Source organism: Phaethon lepturus, unplaced genomic scaffold (assembly GCF_000687285.1).
Source record: "Phaethon lepturus isolate BGI_N335 unplaced genomic scaffold, ASM68728v1 scaffold7682, whole genome shotgun sequence".
Taxonomy (NCBI): Eukaryota; Metazoa; Chordata; class Aves; order Phaethontiformes; family Phaethontidae; genus Phaethon; species Phaethon lepturus.
In genome coordinates, this window is record NW_010524007.1 from 1 (window position 1) to 18,193 (window position 18,193).

General features: G+C 40.7%; 1 protein-coding gene across 1 annotated transcript in view; it reads left to right on the top strand.

The window, feature by feature from the left end:
- Positions 1 to 4: 4 nt before the first annotated feature.
- LOC104615100 (peptidyl-prolyl cis-trans isomerase-like 2) overlaps positions 5 to 18,193 on the top strand; it is a gene marked incomplete at both ends in the record, with an annotated part of 34,071 nt that continues 15,882 nt past the window's right edge. Inside the window, 6 exons of the mRNA XM_010282306.1 lie at positions 5 to 38; positions 600 to 645; positions 1,560 to 1,622; positions 1,793 to 1,844; positions 15,546 to 15,597; positions 17,833 to 17,924. Coding sequence (XP_010280608.1) covers positions 5 to 38; positions 600 to 645; positions 1,560 to 1,622; positions 1,793 to 1,844; positions 15,546 to 15,597; positions 17,833 to 17,924 — 339 coding nt within the window. The remainder of the gene's footprint in view (positions 39 to 599; positions 646 to 1,559; positions 1,623 to 1,792; positions 1,845 to 15,545; positions 15,598 to 17,832; positions 17,925 to 18,193) is intronic.

Here is an 18,193-nt window from a genome sequence, read left to right on the forward strand (position 1 = left end):
CGCGGAGTACACGCAGTTCTACGGGGGCAAGAAAGCAGGTAAAGGGGTGAAGGGTGCGCTGTCCCGCCGGCTTCAGTGCGGTCCTTCAGCTCGGAGTGGCTCATGACGGGGCCTCCTTAAGCAGAGCATCCTCTGGTCGAGCGGGACTGCCCCGGCTCCTCCCGAGCTGCCCTCTGAACCCTTGAGCTGTGCAGCTGGGGGTCTTGAAATCAGTGGAGCTGATCAGCCCGAAAATGGCAGAAAATCGAGGTTTAACGCCCAGATGAGCTGTCCCTGCCTTCAACAAGTTTTGTCCCCGCTGGCAGGGCAGCTCTTGACGGTGGTTACAGTGTTAATTGTCAAATTTAAACTCAGTGCTGCCAGTCTGTCAGAGGTATGTTTTGATTTTTTTCTGACTGTGCAGTTTCAGTTGAGGAGCGTACTTGTGCTCTCCAGCAGTCCAATTCTAGTTGTAGTTTTGCAAGGTTTAGTGTGTTTATCCTTCTCATCAGTAAATTTCCACCATGTATATAGCAAAATGTAACTTCTAGATGTGTCTTTGTTACCTAGAATACTATGTGTTTATTAAAATCCTGTTTTTGTTTTTGTTCCATGAACAGACCTTCCACGAACTAATTTTAGACGTTTATCATTTGATCACTGCAGGTAAGACAACAAATTTACGTTATCATCATTACATGAAGCATTTATTCATCAGGCTGTTGATGTCCTATTACTGAAGCCATGCTTTTCTGATGTAGTTACTTTCATTGACCTGTGTCTGCTATGATAGTAATGTAGCAAGAAAATACTCAATAAGAACTGAAACAATCTATGTACTTTCCATAGTTCTGCAAAGATTGAATCTGATGCAGAAGTGAAAAAATAATTTAGAACAATTATCATGTACCTTGCGGTCTTTCAAATCTGTGTAATTGGGACTTGAATTTACTTTTCCATGGTCACAATATGCTTGGTCAATCATTTGTCTTTCTGAGGCAGTGATTAGATAGGTGGAAGCAATAGTTATACTATGTTTTTGTGTTTAGAGTTTACTGCTTAAAGTGCTAGAGTGAAAGAAGGGAGGTAGTAGAGGTGGGTTACAAGCCCTCTTATAAATCAAATAGTTACACACGTCCACAAACTACTGTTACTTGGGTAAAAGCTGTTTGAGTTATGGAAGCATCACTGACCAGGGGATGCTGAATGTGATTGCCAATTAATCCCTAACCTGTTTCAGTGCAAAGGCAGTGAGTGTTTCTGCTTGAACCATCTTTTGTGCTGTTGGAGCCCAACATGGCAATGGAAGCACGTTGGGGAGTATTACAGCATCTGCCCCTGCGGCTCTATAGTTGTGAGTGCTGGCAGCTACAAGTTACTGACCTGCACCAGTTTCTTTCACAGGTTTTGTTGATAACCTAACTTATGTAGAATCAAGCAGTGGGTATTGGCAGCTGCTCAGTATTGTCATTGGTATAGGCCTTGCTTTAATGTGTAAGTGAATCGGCAAAAGTTACTTGTTTCTGTCATCATGTTTTCCATCTGACTTTGCTAAGAAGAATGTGTAATTTTTCTTCTAGTTTGTCTCTGCAGCCATTTGAATACCCAGTTTGCACACCAGATGGGACAGTCTTTGACATACTGTAAGTTACTGTCTGTACTCAGCTTTACTTTTGTGTTGCTGAACTGCTTGGTTACAGCTGTGTAATCATCATTTGGTTTTAGCAGATTGGCAAAAATATTCATGCTCATCAAAAAATAACAGGTTTCTGATGGCACTTGTCGCTTTCGACTTTATCCCCTCTCTTTGCAGGAGCATTGTTCCTTGGATAAAGAAATATGGAACCAATCCAATCACAGGAGAAGTAAGTAAAGACGGGTGTATTCGCATGATATGTTTGCTTTCCTTATGTTCGGTTTCCTATTTTATGTGTGGGAGAAACAAAAATGTCGTAATGAAAGCAAAGAACAGGAGTACTATTTTGAAGTATGATATTTATAAGATCAGCTCTGCTGAAATTAGTGTACATATTTATTAGAGATCTCTTTTTAGCTTTAAAAAAAGAGGGGCTTCTAGATTCCAGGCCTGGCATATTCTCACTGTCATCCTGCTAATGGTTGTAGTAGAAAATACTCATCCTTGAACTGTGTGTGGGGAAGAAAGAGGAAAGCTGCTTTTTTTTTTTTTTTTTTTTTGCATTGGATTGTAAATAATATGGTGGAGGAAATGTGCAGTTCATTTATATAAACTACCAGGGTATCTTGCCTTTCTTACAGGTATGGCATAATTAAAATCTGTATGGGTGGAAATACGAGCTCTTTTGTTGCTGCTAGTGGTGCTCAGAAAGCCTGACTGGTCAGTGATGGAAAAGGCTCTGTACTGCTGCCTTGTACAAGCAGGATTCTCGTACATACAGGGCAAGGGGCTGGCAAGCTCACCTCTCCATCTGCAGTTAAACTTGCAGTGATGTTTCCTAACGAAGCAGATATTTGGCTTTACACAGATTAAAGAGATTAATAGGTGATATTATGAATGGTAAGCTTAAGTTGCAAAATCTTTTGAGTTATCTTGACAATATATTTCAGAAAGCTTTTGACCTGCCTCTGTGGTGATAGTTCACTGTGGGACTGGGATTTCACCACACTACGATCAGCACCTTAGTGGTTTTTCTCCCCCTCCTTTTTCTGCATAAATAATAATTATGAAGGGATTACTTTTCTGTAGTAGTGTGAAGTTGTAAAGCACTGGGTAGATATGAAGTAATGGAAATATTTCCTTGCTGGATTTTGTTTTTTTTCTGATGTGTTAAAAGAAAGTGCATTTTTTATGAGGGCATAGGGAAAAATTTTAAAGAGAAATGGCTACTGAAACTTGTCTTCCTTCAGTAAGTGCAGTTACTTTCCCGAGCATTAGGTGGCAGACATTGCACAGCATTGCCGGTTGGTTTGCAGATGGCTTTGTGGTATGAGATTACCTCTGAAACATCTTGTGTTTGATTAAAGATTTTCCCAGCAGACAGATACGAGGAGAAGCTAAATACAGATGCAGCATTCTGAACTCTAAACATGAACAGGCTGTCTGAGACTCAATATCTTAAGTTATAGCAAACTGCAGGTGTGTTTGTGCAATGGAGAGATGATTGAAGGTCTTTCCTCACACATGAAGAGGCCAATGTATTGTTGAGAAGGAATGGAATTACAGCGATTTCATTTGTTTTCATCAGCCTCTCACACCTTGCTGCTCTGTGCATTGTTTGGGAGTTTTGGGGTGTTGCCAGATCAATTTTTTTCACTCGGAGCAGCTCCATGACACCTGATCTCATTTCAGACTATGAACCATAATGTGGTTTAAAATTACTTCAGGTAAATGCTAAGCAAGAAGTCTAATGGTCTTGTGTAACATAGAGAAAGGGAGGTTGTGCCGAATGTACTTGGTGAACTATAAATGCTCAAATGAAGTTGGACTTTGAGATCTGTTAGTTTACCCAGACTTGTGCTTCTGTAATTGATCTGCAGTGCACCTTCAGCTCTCCTCAACATGCATCCCTTTTCCTCCATAATCACTCTATTTGGGGAGCCCTTTCTTCTTCCCTTGTATTCAGTGGTGGACTTGTACTGTACAGCTCTGTCCTCCAGAGGACGAAGGTGTTCCAGACCACTTGGAAGAAAAAGGAGATGCTTGCTCTCCAGAGCAGCACACAGCCCTGCTGAATCTAGCCCTTTGGAGCTGTAAGTTGAAGAGTGGGGTTGAAGGAGGTGTCCTAATTTGCCCTTTGTTCCCCAGAGGGCCAGCTCTGATTTTCGGAAGCGGGGGATGGCGTTGGGCAGGAAGGGGATATGGGTGCTGGGACAAGCAGGGTAGGTGGCAGAAGAAGTCAGTGAGTTGAGCTTGGACATCTCTGGACTGTGCTGCCCTCTATTTAAAATAATCTGTCATTGTGTGTGCACCTTCTGGTACTTGTATGACTTGCTCATTGTGGAAACCAGAAAATATTTTCTGTAATGAGTTGGTGACGTAGCGAAACTTAAGACTCTGGGTTTGTTTAAAAGGAATTGAGCCAGATTAGCTGCAGTACCATGTTTTGTATGGTGACTTACGAAGTTACATTGCACAGATTGATTTGTCATTGGTGATGAGGCTCTGGAGAATTTTTCCTTTTTTTTTTTTTTTTTTTCCTGAAGTTAAAAATGATAATGAAATCCTTTGTGGCTTGTACTTCTGTTGTTATGGTTTGCTACAGGCCAAACATTTTAGAGAAGTCAATAAGCTACTTGGAAACGGTGTTGTTAATGGTGCACTCTTGATACTCATAAATTCTGTCTAACTGTCTTATTTCTGAAGTGGACCCCTCAGTGGAGAATTGGACAGCCTTGCAATCATTAATATATTTATCTTTGCAGTGCTCCCAGGGGGTAGGACTGTGCTAGTCTTTTATTAATTGGATGTTTGTGAACTGATTTACAAGTGACTTCTTTTGATTCTTCCGAGTCCCAAACTATCGGACCAGCCTGCCTGTTTAAAGAAATTTTGCAATGCCTAGATCACAGTTATTCCTTGATATGTTTAAATTTTTTTTTTTCTTCCTTATACTTCCTTATGGTTTATGGTTTATTTTTTCTTGCTTTTCCCAACTTTCTCCTGAGGTGTGGTGTGGACACCAATATATGTTTAGGAGAAGCAAATCACCATTGACCTTTGTCTAGAGTTTCCCCTGAGCTATTCCAAAAATTTAGGATTTTTTTTCCCCCCTCCCTTTTTAATAATGCTTTGGGTTAAAAAAGACTTCTGTTACTACACTAATGATTTTGGAAGAAACAGTGCATCTCTTGCAGCTGAACTACAGCCTGTCAGATGGCATTGGCTCACTTTTTTTTTTTTTTTTGGTCAGCTTTGTTGGGAAACTGCCCTAGCTTGTGTTTACACTGAAATTGCATGAAACGAAGAGAAAAGTCATAGTTAGCTCATTCCTTTTTACTGAGAACAGCGCTTTGGCTTCTTGGGCTTGCAGATAGTTGCAAGCTTGCCAGAACATTTCATGTAGCGGCAATATGACAGCAGCGACCAGCATGCCCACACAAGTCAGCCAGCTGGGCTCAGTACCTGTTTCCAAGAAGTGAGATTGGTCAGAGCGTGTCTGGTTTGTTGGAATCTCAAATATGAACAGATGATAGATCAGCGTGCCTTTTGACAGGAATTTCAAGGAAATTGTTGTTTGTTGCATGGATATGTTATATGTGGGCTGAGCTATTTTTTTCCTTTTTTCTCCTTTGCATTGTAACGTGTCTGATGTAAATACCTATTTTTCCACTCTGATTCAGTGACATTCTAACTGCATGTGGGCAGGCCAAGTTATTGTGGTTGTACTTCAGCCCCATTCAAGCCTGTAACCTTGGGCAAATCTCTTGCTTTCCCTGCCTCAGAAGTAGCTATGGTCATTGTCCTTTGTTCCCCCTTTTCTTTGGGAGTTTAGGCCTTTCAGACAGTTGAAAGTCAGTTCATCTTTGGTGTTTACTTCTAAGGCTTTGGTCCAAAGTCAATTTTGTGACTGTTTTATGTGCATCTACTTTTAAACTCATATACGGGGCTCACCTGTGTGAGTTCTTTCTGCACTGCTCAGAGCAAACTAAAATCCGTGTAACTGCTGATTCTGCATAACCCAGAGAAACAATCCTCACGTTAAGGGCTGTGTGTGGCTGTGTGGTTGTTGCATGTGTGTGTCTTGAAGGGCAAGCGGGATTCAGCCAAGTTAATTTATCTTGGGCTTAACATATGCCTAAGAGTTAGGTTAAGAGACCTGAAGATGCTGCTTGGTAGATGTATGAGCCTGTGGGTCACATTTCTGGTCTGAATGAAGCAGAGCACAATTTGTATTTTGCCCTGTCTCATGCAAGGTTAGGATCCAGACCTCCAGGCTAGAGAGCCTTTTTTTTTTTTTTAACGAGATTAAATAAGAAAAATGTTAAATTCTGAGGATTTTTGTAGGGTTGGAAAAACCTTTTGCTTGGGCTGCCTCTGAAGATAACCATAAAAAGGAGTCTGAGGCATATAAAATGTAAGAGAAGGCAGAGCCACTGACATGGAAAATGAGGACTAATTTTGGAGTCAGAAGGCTGAAAATCTCTGACTTTCCCAGTAGGACATCTGCCTTCTTAAAAAGAGAGCTGTACCCAAAGTTTTGCTCTGTGTACAAGAAAGATATTTGCTGTTTTTCTCCCACACTCTTAATCCTGTATTTACCAAATAAAAATGAGTTGGAGTGAGATTATGACTAATATAATCAAATAATTGTGGCAGTAGAGGTGCCTGCCTCATGCAGTAAGCCTGTCTGATCCATACAGTAAAGTACCCAGAGATGTACATCTTGTACCTACAATGCCCTGCAGCAATGACAGAGCCTGTAGCGGGCGCCGCCTCATTCCAAAGTTCTTCTCAAATAACGTTCCTTAAATACGTTTCTTAGCTAATTTTGCTCCCAAATGCTGGTGGCTATTGTTACTTCATTTTATTGTGAACGCATGGTTTCTTTTCAGTTTGATCAATTAGACTTCAGTGAATCTCAGCGAAATCAGTTGCTGATCTTGAGGTGAGAGGAGCTTGCTGACCAGGTTAATGGAGAGGATATGGAGAAGATTACTTTTTTACAGCTGAATTTATTAATCCCACTTTAAAAATGAACAAACAACCTTACAGCACTTTTTTTTTTTAACGCACTAAAAAAGTCTTTGGCTGTCTAAATAACGGAAATCCTGCCTGAAAAGGATGCAGAAATTAGAGCAAAGGCGAAACTTCCTTAAATGTAGAAGTGTTTTTACCGTGTATGTATTTTGAAAGCAGAGATACAGAAATAGAAAGGACTGATAATTGTTTCTTCACCTGAGAAGTGAACATAATGAGAAAGAGGGCTTGGGTATTTTTTTCTTCTTTTGCAGTATTCTGAATAAAGAAACTGCAGTGTGTTAGAAGTGTGAGAAACATCAAGTACTGTAGGAACAGGTGCTAAAGTACAGGTTAAGTTCCAGCCAAGGCTTTATAGTTGACTACAAATTGCTCTCCACCCCTATCAAATAATCAGCGCAGAGCCCATGTTTTTCGGGAATGGATTCCTGTAAGTGGGTTGCATGAGCTTCACACATCACTGAGTCAGAGGTGTCGAAATCAGGATCATAAACAAAACTCGTCCAGTGCTGAGTTGAGTAGAACAGGTCTCCAGCCTGAACGGAGGAGAGGACAAGTTCAAGTTTCCTGTGACCCGTATTGGCTAAATCAACAGTGACTATGGCTTTTAATTTGATTCACATGGTCTGTGTGGTAATTTACTGCAGATTGCTGCTTCAATTGTGTTATTCCAGGTGTGTTTCTAGATAATGAGCAGCATATAATGGATGTCATCAGACAAGGATCTGTGGTTTGAAGGTGACCTCTTTCATGCCAGCGTAGCAGTAGCTGGCATGCTGCTGTTGGAATACACTGTCAGGAAAATCTAATAGCTGTAGGTAAAGTTCAGTGTGATGCATTTTCAGAGTGCTTGTCTAGACCTTTCTGCAACATGGGGGTAATACTACCTTAGGATTTTGATTGTCTTGTAAAGATGGCACCCTACAGCAGGAGTCAGACTTTCCTTGTGACTCTTTTTTTTTTCTCTTGAGAAGTTTTCTTCATTCTTACTGTTTCCAAAGAGATTATGCTCAGAGCATTGTCATTCTTTGTCACATCTAGACACAAAATATTGAGAGGAAAATACTGTGCAGCCCTCTATAGGCAGGCTATCTCCACATCAGTTTTCCATATCTAGAGTGCTGGGACTATCTAAATAAGAGCAAAATAGTTTGACCAATTGAGATATTTTTCATTACATAGAAAAATTCAGGAGTGAGACATAGCCCCCTTTCATTGTCTTTTTCTTCAACATTAGAGTATAGCACCTGAAATCCAGGAAGTCTGCTACGTTTTCTCCTTGGGGCTTTGGAAATGAGTGATCGTTTAGGTGGATCAGTGTCTTCAGATCTCATTTGGCTGTAGCATAACTGATGTATAAATGAGCATTTTAATACTTCTCTAGAGAACGCTTTTTGCATACCTGCCAGAAGAAGTCGGCACATCTTCAGCTTTGAAATTAAAAGTATATTTCTTAATTTGTCTGGTGCAACTCAGTCTTCAGATATTGCATAGGTTTAAATGTCAATTGCCCCCTTTTTTTCCCTTTTGTTAAAATTGGCATATTTTTTTCTGTACATTTGAAGTGAAGGAGGGAGGTTTTTTCCTGTTTATTTGTAAGAAAAGTTTCAGTGGGGAGTGGGAATACGGTTTTGTTCTGGGTGAGTAATAGCTTATTACAGAGCAGAGAACAAAGCTTACAGAAATAAAACCAAGGGAAGCTTTGTTGTTGAAAAATGATTCAGACAAATCCAGCTTAGTTGGTTTTCATGTGCTGCAGAAAGAAGGGTGAAATGATCAGGAGCAGAAAACTGGAAGACTCTCTGAGGTCTTTGGCTGTCTGGCAGTCTGCTTTGCAAACTGCATGCTCTTTCTTGAACTGGTGTTTGCTTTCTTCCTGCTATGGCTGCCAAGAGGTTCTTCTGATGGTTTTTCATCTGATAGATACCTTCTGTAAATTTTGAGTTTGACCAGCTTAGTCTCATTTGTATTTGTGCCAGAATTGCACTTCTCTCAGTGTTTACAGCTGTGTATTTGGTACAGAGGAATTCAGTGCTTTTTTGACATTTTCTTGTTGAGACTTGTATTTTCCTGTCAGATGTTCTTCTTGCCTTTAAGTTCTCTCTACCCTAACTGGTCACAGTTGTCCTTCTCCGTATCTGTTTAATTTATCTTCTTTGAACAGAGCAAGTCTTAATCATACATAGTAAATGCTGGGTGAACGCTTGGTACAGTGGTGGCAATATTTTCTAGTCTCTTCCTGAAATACTTTAGTAATACTTTGATATATTACACATGACAGCGTAAGACAGAAAAGTTTCAGGGTATGTGTTGAGACTGGAAGGGTGCTTTCAGAATATGATAATATGTTGCATTTTCTCTTGAGACCTTGGGTCATTTCAGAAGCAAGTAAGTTAATTACAAGTAAGAGGTGGCCAGAATGAGCAGTGGTTCTTCCTTTTCTCTTTTGTTTTGTTTCCAGTTGGAAGTTGCTGCCTGTGTTTCTGTGGCCTGTAGCGGTCATTCAGGCATGGGTGGTTACAGCCATCATCATTAAGGAACCCTCTCCAGGTGCATTTTTGTCTGGGGGCAGCAGACAGGCTGCTGCTCAAATGCCTAGAATCCACTTTGAACAAGATGAACTCTTCAATATGCAGCAACTGAGCCGTGTCGTCTTGCCTCATTTGCTTCAGAAATTATTAGCTTTTAGTCAACAGTCTAAATGAGTTAATATTTGACTAGTGACCATAAATTTTCAAGGCCCCTGGATGGAAACATATGAGGACATGATTCCTGCCCAGAGGAATGAACAGAAAGTCATGTCTCATAACTGGAAATGGTCATAAAACACAAGGGGGTCAAGGGGATGAGGGTCCCAGTAAGGCTGATGACTTGGAAGATGACTCCTTTTTTTGTTGGGTTTTCTGAAACTTTCCTACTCTCCTTTGTTACTGATGATCACATGGATAGTTGGTTGTTTCTCTTCCCAAGTTGTATCTCTGTGTTTTACAGTAGTGCACCCCATGCCACTAACAGTTGGCCTTTATCTGTCCTAAAAGGGGGATTTATTTTTCAATTCCCTGTATCTTTGGGAAACAGTGAGGTCAAAGAAGATGAGATATGCCTTGACTTAGTGTTTAAGTGCTTTATCAAAAGGAGACATTTAAAACCCTCCAGTGTCATGAGTCACTGGCCAAGCTGCTGTGCCGCCTTCATACCTTTGCTGATGGGTATCGTGGTGGTGATGGGCAGTGTTTTAGCCAGTAAGCCAGCCCTGGACACAGGCAGATAAATGTGTCTAGCATTACTCCTAATGCATTATTTCCCTTATAGCAAAAAAAAGTATTTACATCTAGGTTTTACAGTCTGAGCAGATGGTCTTTTTTTTTTCTTTTTTTATCCTTTTCCATGTTTTGGTGGAAGTGTGCACATTGGATGGGGTTTTGTGATTGTGACACTTGAAAAACTAGCAGCTGTGAAACACTCTAGCCTTAAATGAGATGCGACATGAGGTTTCCCACAGATCCTTACTTGCCTGTTTTTCACTAGAATTGGAGACTAGCTTTTTGATGCTTCTGCAAAGCATTATGTTCCATGAACCATGTTGTATTTGGCTGTGGGTCTCTGGATTGATAGAATTCTGACCTCATTAAGACTGCAGGTTTAATCTTTCATGTAAAACTACACATCTTTTTCTTGTGGTAATTTCTGTTAATGTGCTGTTTGATAGAGAAACATTATTGCTAGTATCTGTGAGCCATGTGTGTTATCAAGCATATCTTTATGATTCTCTGGACGAGGCTTTTGTGACCATATGGTGTCAGTTTAATTAAAATTTAAACATGGAAAAACAGTGGCCTGGAAGTGGGTAATGAAGGATCTTTTGTGTCCATTTCCATACCAGTTCAGTAGTAGATGAAAGCTGCAGTTAAACAGTAGCTTCATCCAAGAATGTGAATTGAGGGTGTCTTTTTAGCATTTGGTAGACAGTTGTCCACATCTAGCATTTTTGCTGTTGAACTGAACATAGAAGCAATACCTTGAATCATGAGACTATTGTGGCCTCTTGGGTGCTGACTCCAAATTTTTCATGAAATATTGAACTACATGAAGCTGGCTTATCTTGTTAAACCAAGTGCTGCTGTTTCCACTCACATTGCCATAATGTGTACACCTGCTGAGGATTTCCAGTGCCTTCTATCATCATTAAATCCATTTACAAGATCTGAAATATGTAACATTATACATGAAGTTATTCTAGTACTATTCATTTGAATTCATATCCCCATATTTCTTCAAAGTTTTATAGCAGGGAAAATTCTAAGATGTGAGGTTGTATGCAACGAGTAACAGGTCTCATCTTTAAAGGAACCAAAGAATTTAATACAAAATTAATTTGTTGCTGTTAGGCTAAATTTGGTACTTGGTAGGCAACTTTGTGTTTTATATTAGTATTTGGTTTTGGCTATTTGTGCTAACTCTGTGTTGCTTGTTTTGGTGGCGTGAGAAGCTACCAAATGGGCATGTCAGCCCTGGAAAATTTTGTCCTTGTGTTGTCAACCAGTTCAGACATGACACGTTATTTTTTCCTTGAGATAGCCTCACTGGATTATTGTGCATTTTTGCCAGAGGCCATTCAGAAGGGTGTCCAATCCCCACGCATTGAACATTTTAACGCTAACTCAATTGCTGTTGTTAGAGCAGGAGAGTCTGCATCTGCTAAATACAACTCTTGCCGCACATCACCAACTCTACCCATGTGTGGGTAGAGAATCAAATGAGCCCATTTTGATGGCGTTTCAGGCTGGTACGTATCCAACAGGGTCAGAGCCTCATTAACAAGAAGAACATGCAGCCACAGACCAAAGGGGTTCAGAGAGTGTAACTAATTGATGCGCAGGGATTGTAGGTCATATCTCCATGAGACACACAGCGATGACAGAGAATGATTTAATTCGAAACAATCGGCATGCTTCATCCTCGAGCTGCCACAGTGCCCCACTAACCTACGCATCGTAATAACCTCTGCTTTGGGTATCAATAAAGGACGCTGCCCTTTGGGATCCCGCAGGAGCAAGTGCTGTCAGCTGACAGATGAGAGCGCGCAGGGCGGTGAGGCTTCTCGCTGCTGCAAGAAAGTAGGTCATGGCCAAAAGTAGCCTTGGCTGCCTTTGTGGAAGTGTGCCTGCGAGAGAGGAGTCAGCTGAGAAAAGAGCTTGCACAGTTTTTGCATTTGTTTTTTTAGACCTTCCTTGCTGTGGAGCAGCTGGCACTATGTGTGGTGAAATGCGTCTGCTTTCCAGTGTTCTTGCATAAAATATTTTTAGAAGTGAAGATGCAGTTTTCATTTCTACTTAGAGGAGGTGGTGGATGCTTGTGGCCTTTCATTTTTGTTAAGAATTTAGAATTTTAATTAGATCAAATGCTTTTAATAAACATTGGTTTTTTGCTTGCTTTCTTCACTGGAGATTGGCTGAAACTGGATGGTAAGTGTGTTTCAGGGAAACTAAGGTTGGAAATAGTTTTGAACTGGAGCTGTGTATGCAATATTTGAGCTCTCTTCTGCTTTATTAATAACAAGAAATATGTGAAAACAAGTACTTTAACTCATTTTAGGACTTATTCACTCCTGCTGTCTCTTCCCATAAAGACTAATGCCTGCTAGTGGCATAATGGTAATTTCCATGGCAACAAACTGTGTGATGGTGCTTGGAAGGCTTTGAGTTTTGATGGAGAATAAATAAAAGCAGATTCACCCACACACAAGATAACCCTGTTTCCCTGTGAAATGAAGAACTTGAGAGGAAAAAAAAAAAATATGATACAGGTTTCCTATATCAAGTTCTTTCATAGTTTCCTGTGTAACATGTAGGTCTTTCAAAACTGGACCTACTGGAAGTCCCAGCATGCAGGCTGGATCCCCTCCTCTGCGGCTGCTCTGTGTGCAGTTGCCCGATCCTGCAGCCTGGTCTTGGACACTGAACTGCCTTTGTAGGCCATGGCAATCCTTTGCATCAGATCATCGCCTGGTTTTGCTGTTCTGGTGCTCCAGAGATTTCCTTTGACAAAACACTAAATCACCCTCTTGTCTTGCCGTGCATTAAGACATGTCAATCAACTTCTCAAAATATTTTTGAGGTGTTGCCCTAATTATATTTCCCCCACATATTTTCTCATATACAACTCTTGTTCTGTTTCCATCCCGTTTCATAAATACATTCCACAAACAACAACCTTTATCAGTAGCGGGATGTCGCCTCGTGATACGGTGTGGGAGTGCTCGGGGAGTGCCTACGTGCAGAGCTGCTCCAAAGGGCGTGAGCTGATGTGCCAAGGTTGCTTCTTCAACGCAAGCTTGATAGGAGGCTAGTCGGCGGCAGTAAAAGTTTATAATGTTCATAACAGTACTTCAGCGTAGGGTTCTCATCCTGGAAGAAGACTCCAGGCACTGTGTGTATTTCAACTCCCATATGAAAATCACTGGGTTTTTTATTTACTGTTGACATGTAAGACTGTATAAGCTATGGTCTCGGTGGGGAGCAGATGCCAGCATGAGCAGCTGATGCACCATGAGTAACTGATGCTGAAAACTAACCTTTTTCCGTATTACGGAAAGATGTGACCTGAAATACCGTACTATTTCTCTGGGTACAGAGTAAGAGTCCAAGGGCTTGACAGCACTTCTAACGATACATCATATGTTGACAGTTGAAACAGTGTACTGCAGCTTTTGCTACCTTTAAAGTCTGTACAGCAGTTTAGTCTCTTTTCCACTAAATTTCTGTCAAGGTATAAATCTGAATCTTCAGTTATGCTAAGCTGTTTCTTAGGGAACTGTTTCCATTTCTGTCTAAAGATGATCTGCTCATGTGTTTTGGGGGTAGCTCAAGTCTGCCAGGAAGACAATTTAAGGGCCTTCCTTCAAGTTATCAATGTTTCCAGTGGTTGTATTTCTAAAGCAGCTTTTTTCTGGAACATAGTTTTTGGGCTATTGCACAACATGTGCATAGATGGATGCTGCTTTGTGTTAATAAGTTGTTCAGGCTGAAGAGATCTGTCCAGGATCATACGTTCACTTTGGCAACTCTGCTGTTCCCCTACTACTACTCTGACAATTTTGTTCTTGTAAGAAGATAAATAAATGAATAAAGCTCTGCATCCACTTAAATCTTTTCAGAAGCTGCTGTGGCCTTTGCTGTCTTTCTTTGTACCCCAGCAACGTGCTGTTCTTGGGGTTCTGTTCGGAGTGTTGGGGGGTGGCGGGGTGGGGGTTGAGAATCCCATTAAGGAAAAACAGCAGCCCTGGTCTTCCATTGCCTAACTAAATATAACCTGGTCTTTTTTTTTTTCCCCCCTTCCCATCTCATTCCTCCTAGCCCTTATTGCTGCTCTTGCTCAGAAATTAGAGAGATGGTTACCTTTCTGGCAGCAAACGAGCCTGCCAGTTGGCTGAAAACAATTTGAGAAGTGCCTTCCTGTAAATGAATGAGTTCAGCTGTCATAGCGTGTATTCTCTGAACCAACAATATGAATTTTGATTAGGCAGAAGCAGCCCACTGACTTAGTTTCACATGATTTTGTTATCGCGCTTTGCCATAATGATTGAACGAGCAGCGTTGGCACCGCAGCTGGCAGATCTCCACTTGTAGCCGTTTATAAAGAACTGTCTGTGTTACAAAACCTCACTGATCTGTTCAGGTGCGTGTTTTGAGAAAAGAACCAATTGTTTCTTTTAAAAGGCCTGTGCTGTGTGTGCTTTTAACGATCAATTTGACAGTGAAACCTTCTCTGACAGCTGATACAGTCAAAGGGTTTGTTGTTTTTTTAATACATCTGCGATCCTGACTCAGCCTTGCAGCTTGCTGGGCTGGACTTTGTCTCCAGCTGGGTGCCCCAGTCAAGTGGTACCTGACTGTCCTGGCGGGCTGTGCTTGGTGGGGTGACCCCGGTCATGGTGTGCCCCGTCATGCCAGCAATGTGCCCAAATCACGTAATGACCCTGTGAAATGACTGGCAGATGTGGGCCTGCCCTGTCATGTTACTGAAGGCTCACTGGTTTTTTTTGGTGTGCTTGCAGCTTTCATGCCTTAGGGAAGGCTGCAGGGAGGGAGCAGCCTGATCATCCAGAAGTATTTGCGAGCCCCATAGCTCTTCCCTGTCCATGTCAGAAAGTCCCTCAGGAGAGAGGGCAGCAGAAAAATGCCATAGCCATTCTTCTGATGAAGTGTGCCAGAGCAGGAGCTAGCTTAGTTTGCAGTGTCCTCTCTGGAATCAGAGAGCATTACCCCAACTTCAGCTGCCATGTCGGTTCCCTCTTCCGTGGAATTGCTACCTGGGGATGAAGTGGCCAAAGATCCCTCCTGGGAATCCCTTCACGAGCCCAAGCGCCTCTCCAGAGAATTTGTGCCTCTGTTTCTCCTCATTATTGCTCGTTATCATATGGGCTTTGCTACACATTTCCTAAAGTAAGAGAAAAATTACAGTTATTTCAGAAAATGTTGTGAGCTTGATTGCCAAAAGGGTTTGTTGGTTTTATGACTTTCATCAGAGGTCTCTTCCGAATTGTTCCTTCTGACCAGCAGCGGTGATCTTTGCCTCTTAGCTTTTCATGCAAACTCCCCTTTCAGTTTGTGCTAAGACAGTTGTGCAACTTCTCAAGCTTACTGGTTAGCTCTGTACTGTGTCAAACTACAACGCTGTAAATAAACATATCTCAGTTCTCAGGCTCACTGAGCCTTGTTTTTGTGGGCTGAGACTTAAATTCCCAGGGTTCTGATGATTCAGACATCTTGCAATGTATTATTAATAAATTATGTACTATTAAAATCCTAATACTGATGTTACAGTTTCCTTTTGTTTCCACAGTTAGATTCTGTTGTGATTAATTTTTTTAATCCTTCATTTTCTTTAGAAACTAGATGCCAAATCACTTATAAAGCTGAATTTTGCTAAAAACAGTGAAGGTAAGTGCAGTAATTTTCTGTGGGTTTTTTTCTTTTTTTTGTTTTTTGTTCTTTTTTTCCTTAATGAGTGCTTTAATAAATCCTGGTTTGTCTTACTCATGGTGAAGTTATGTAGCTTGTGTTCTCTATCATGGTTTTTATTTTATTAGTAGAATAACTGCTTCTTGTGAGTGACATATTTACCTTTAAAGTTCCATTACTGTTTTTCTTTACACTGGGGAGCTGTAAATTATTAAGCAATTTCATTTTCCTGTAGCTGCTACTACAGCAAGGTACTGCTTACTTTAATGGCTATTTACTTACTTTAAGACTAAATTTCTATAACATGTTCTCTTTTTTCCTAACTTGCCTATGGTAATATTTTCTGTTCACTTGGTTTTGAGCAGCTTTTTGTTTATAAAATGAATTAGACTTAAATGCACGTGTGGGATTTTATGAATAGCAGCACACAAGACAGCAGCCTCAAGTTTTATTTCTGCAGGGTTAAAGATACAAAATCTGCCATCTAAGAGAGAGTGCTTAGAAGAAAAGAGTGGAGATTAATTAATCTTTTACAAGGCAGATAATGATTTCTTTGAAATGAGAGTGACCAGGATTAGGTGGGAATAAAATTCTGGAGTGTCTGTCTCCTTATCTTACCAAAGTCCATGAACTACAAGGTCTTTTCTCTAGCTGATGGAATTCTTCTGCGTTCCATCTGTCTCAAGAGCAGGATGTTCAAAAATTATCAATAATCACAGTGGCCAAGGTTTTTGAAAGATACTGCGATACTGTGGTTTCCTTATAGAAGTCCAGTTCATAATGCTGGGATGGAATCATGGCAGCCATGCAGTCTCAGCAGCTTTTTCCATAAAAAGGTGGATGCTGTGTCATTAACTGGTCAAGGGGAAATGCAACAAAAGAGGAAGAGTAAAGTGTTGCATTTCTGTTTATCAGCAAACTTTTCTTTAAATCTTAACATGTAGAATGGCTGCTATGTATGTAGGATTTTCTCTGTTCACACTGTATGATAAAAAGGTCTTCAGATATTGCAGTTTCTTCTGTTTAATAATCCCTGCTTAGCTGAGTACCTTCTATCCAGATCAACAAGTGTGTACCCTCAGCAGCTCTGCTTTTGCTAGAACTGAAAACCTGGTGATTTGTTCTTTTTTATGCAGCTGGAGAGAGGCCTCACATTTTACCAGCATATTTCTGTATCCATCAGATGGGCCATACCCTGATGCCGCTTCCGAAAATCCCTTTCTAAACTTCCTCTTGAATTTCAGTCCCTTGTGGCAATGGCTTTTCTTCAGCTCTGGTGGCATTAACAGAAACAGTCCTTAGCTTTTACTTGCATCTGCGTGCTGGAGGTCAGAGTGCTTCTGGCTGAGCAGTTAACGGGGAATACTCTGTAGGTGCTTGCCTCTCCTGTCTTTGCAGGTGCTGTGAGCAGCCTCTGTTCTGGTCTCCCTGCTGGTTTTGATTTTCAGATGGTAATTAGGAAAAAAGAACCAAATAGGCCCAACCTATTTAAAACATCTCACCCAAACCCCCAGGTCTAGCAAACTGATCAAGTATTAATAACCTTCTTCTAATTGCTTTCTGCTGAGATCATTTAGACATTTTTCTTCTTCCTCGTACATTGCCTTCCATCAGTTTTCTCGTTGTTGACATGCTTAATATTTATGCTGACCCTCCTGGGAAAATTCACAGCTTGATTAGAGCAGAAGCTGGGTTCCTTATTGAATAACGTGTTCAGATTTAATGGCATTCTGCTTGCCACATTTGAATACAAAATGCTCTTCTGTCCTTAAAAGCACAACAGCTGCTGTGAACTTTTTTGTAGGATAGAAGCTAAACTTTTATTCCTGGGAACAACACTGAAAATAGAGCACTGGGCATGTTACAAGGTACAGGCTCATGCTGTCAATAGAGTTTGATTGCAACAGCAGCAATTACATTGTGGTACTTCGTAGATATCAAGCAAGTTGGACAAAGTTCTCTGTCGGGGGATTGAAGGCAGTAAATTTCAAAGCTGCATTTTCCTTGCTTGCTTTATAATTCTCTTAAGTGTTACTTTTTCTGTTTGGCACTGAAGAATAAAAGCATAGTTAAAACATCATTAAATACCTGCTGAAGTTACACTTTATATTAAAAATTAATGTCAATATTCCTCACAGAGATAACAGAAATTAGCTGTTTCAAAATAATTGCAGGGACTTCATGCCAAATTTAAACTTTTTCCCCCTTCATCAGGTAAATACCACTGTCCAGTGCTGTTTACTGTATTCACTAATAACTCCCATATTGTGGCTATCAAGACAACTGGAAACGTGTTTGCCTATGAGGTAGGTTCTCTGTCTCATTTCATTATTAATTATTACTACTGAATGCATTTCATTCAAGATCACAAAATGCTTTAGAAAGGTAGATAAGTTTTATTCTTGTTTTACAGCCAGGGAAATTAAAGTACATGGAGGTGAACTGACTTCACAAATTGTTGTCCAGCTTTTGCCTTCAAAATACGAACAACCCTAGAATATGATTTAAAAGATATTTTTAAAACCTTTTCCTAAGTTAATCTGCAGCCACCGAATCCTGTAGACCAAAATGAGTA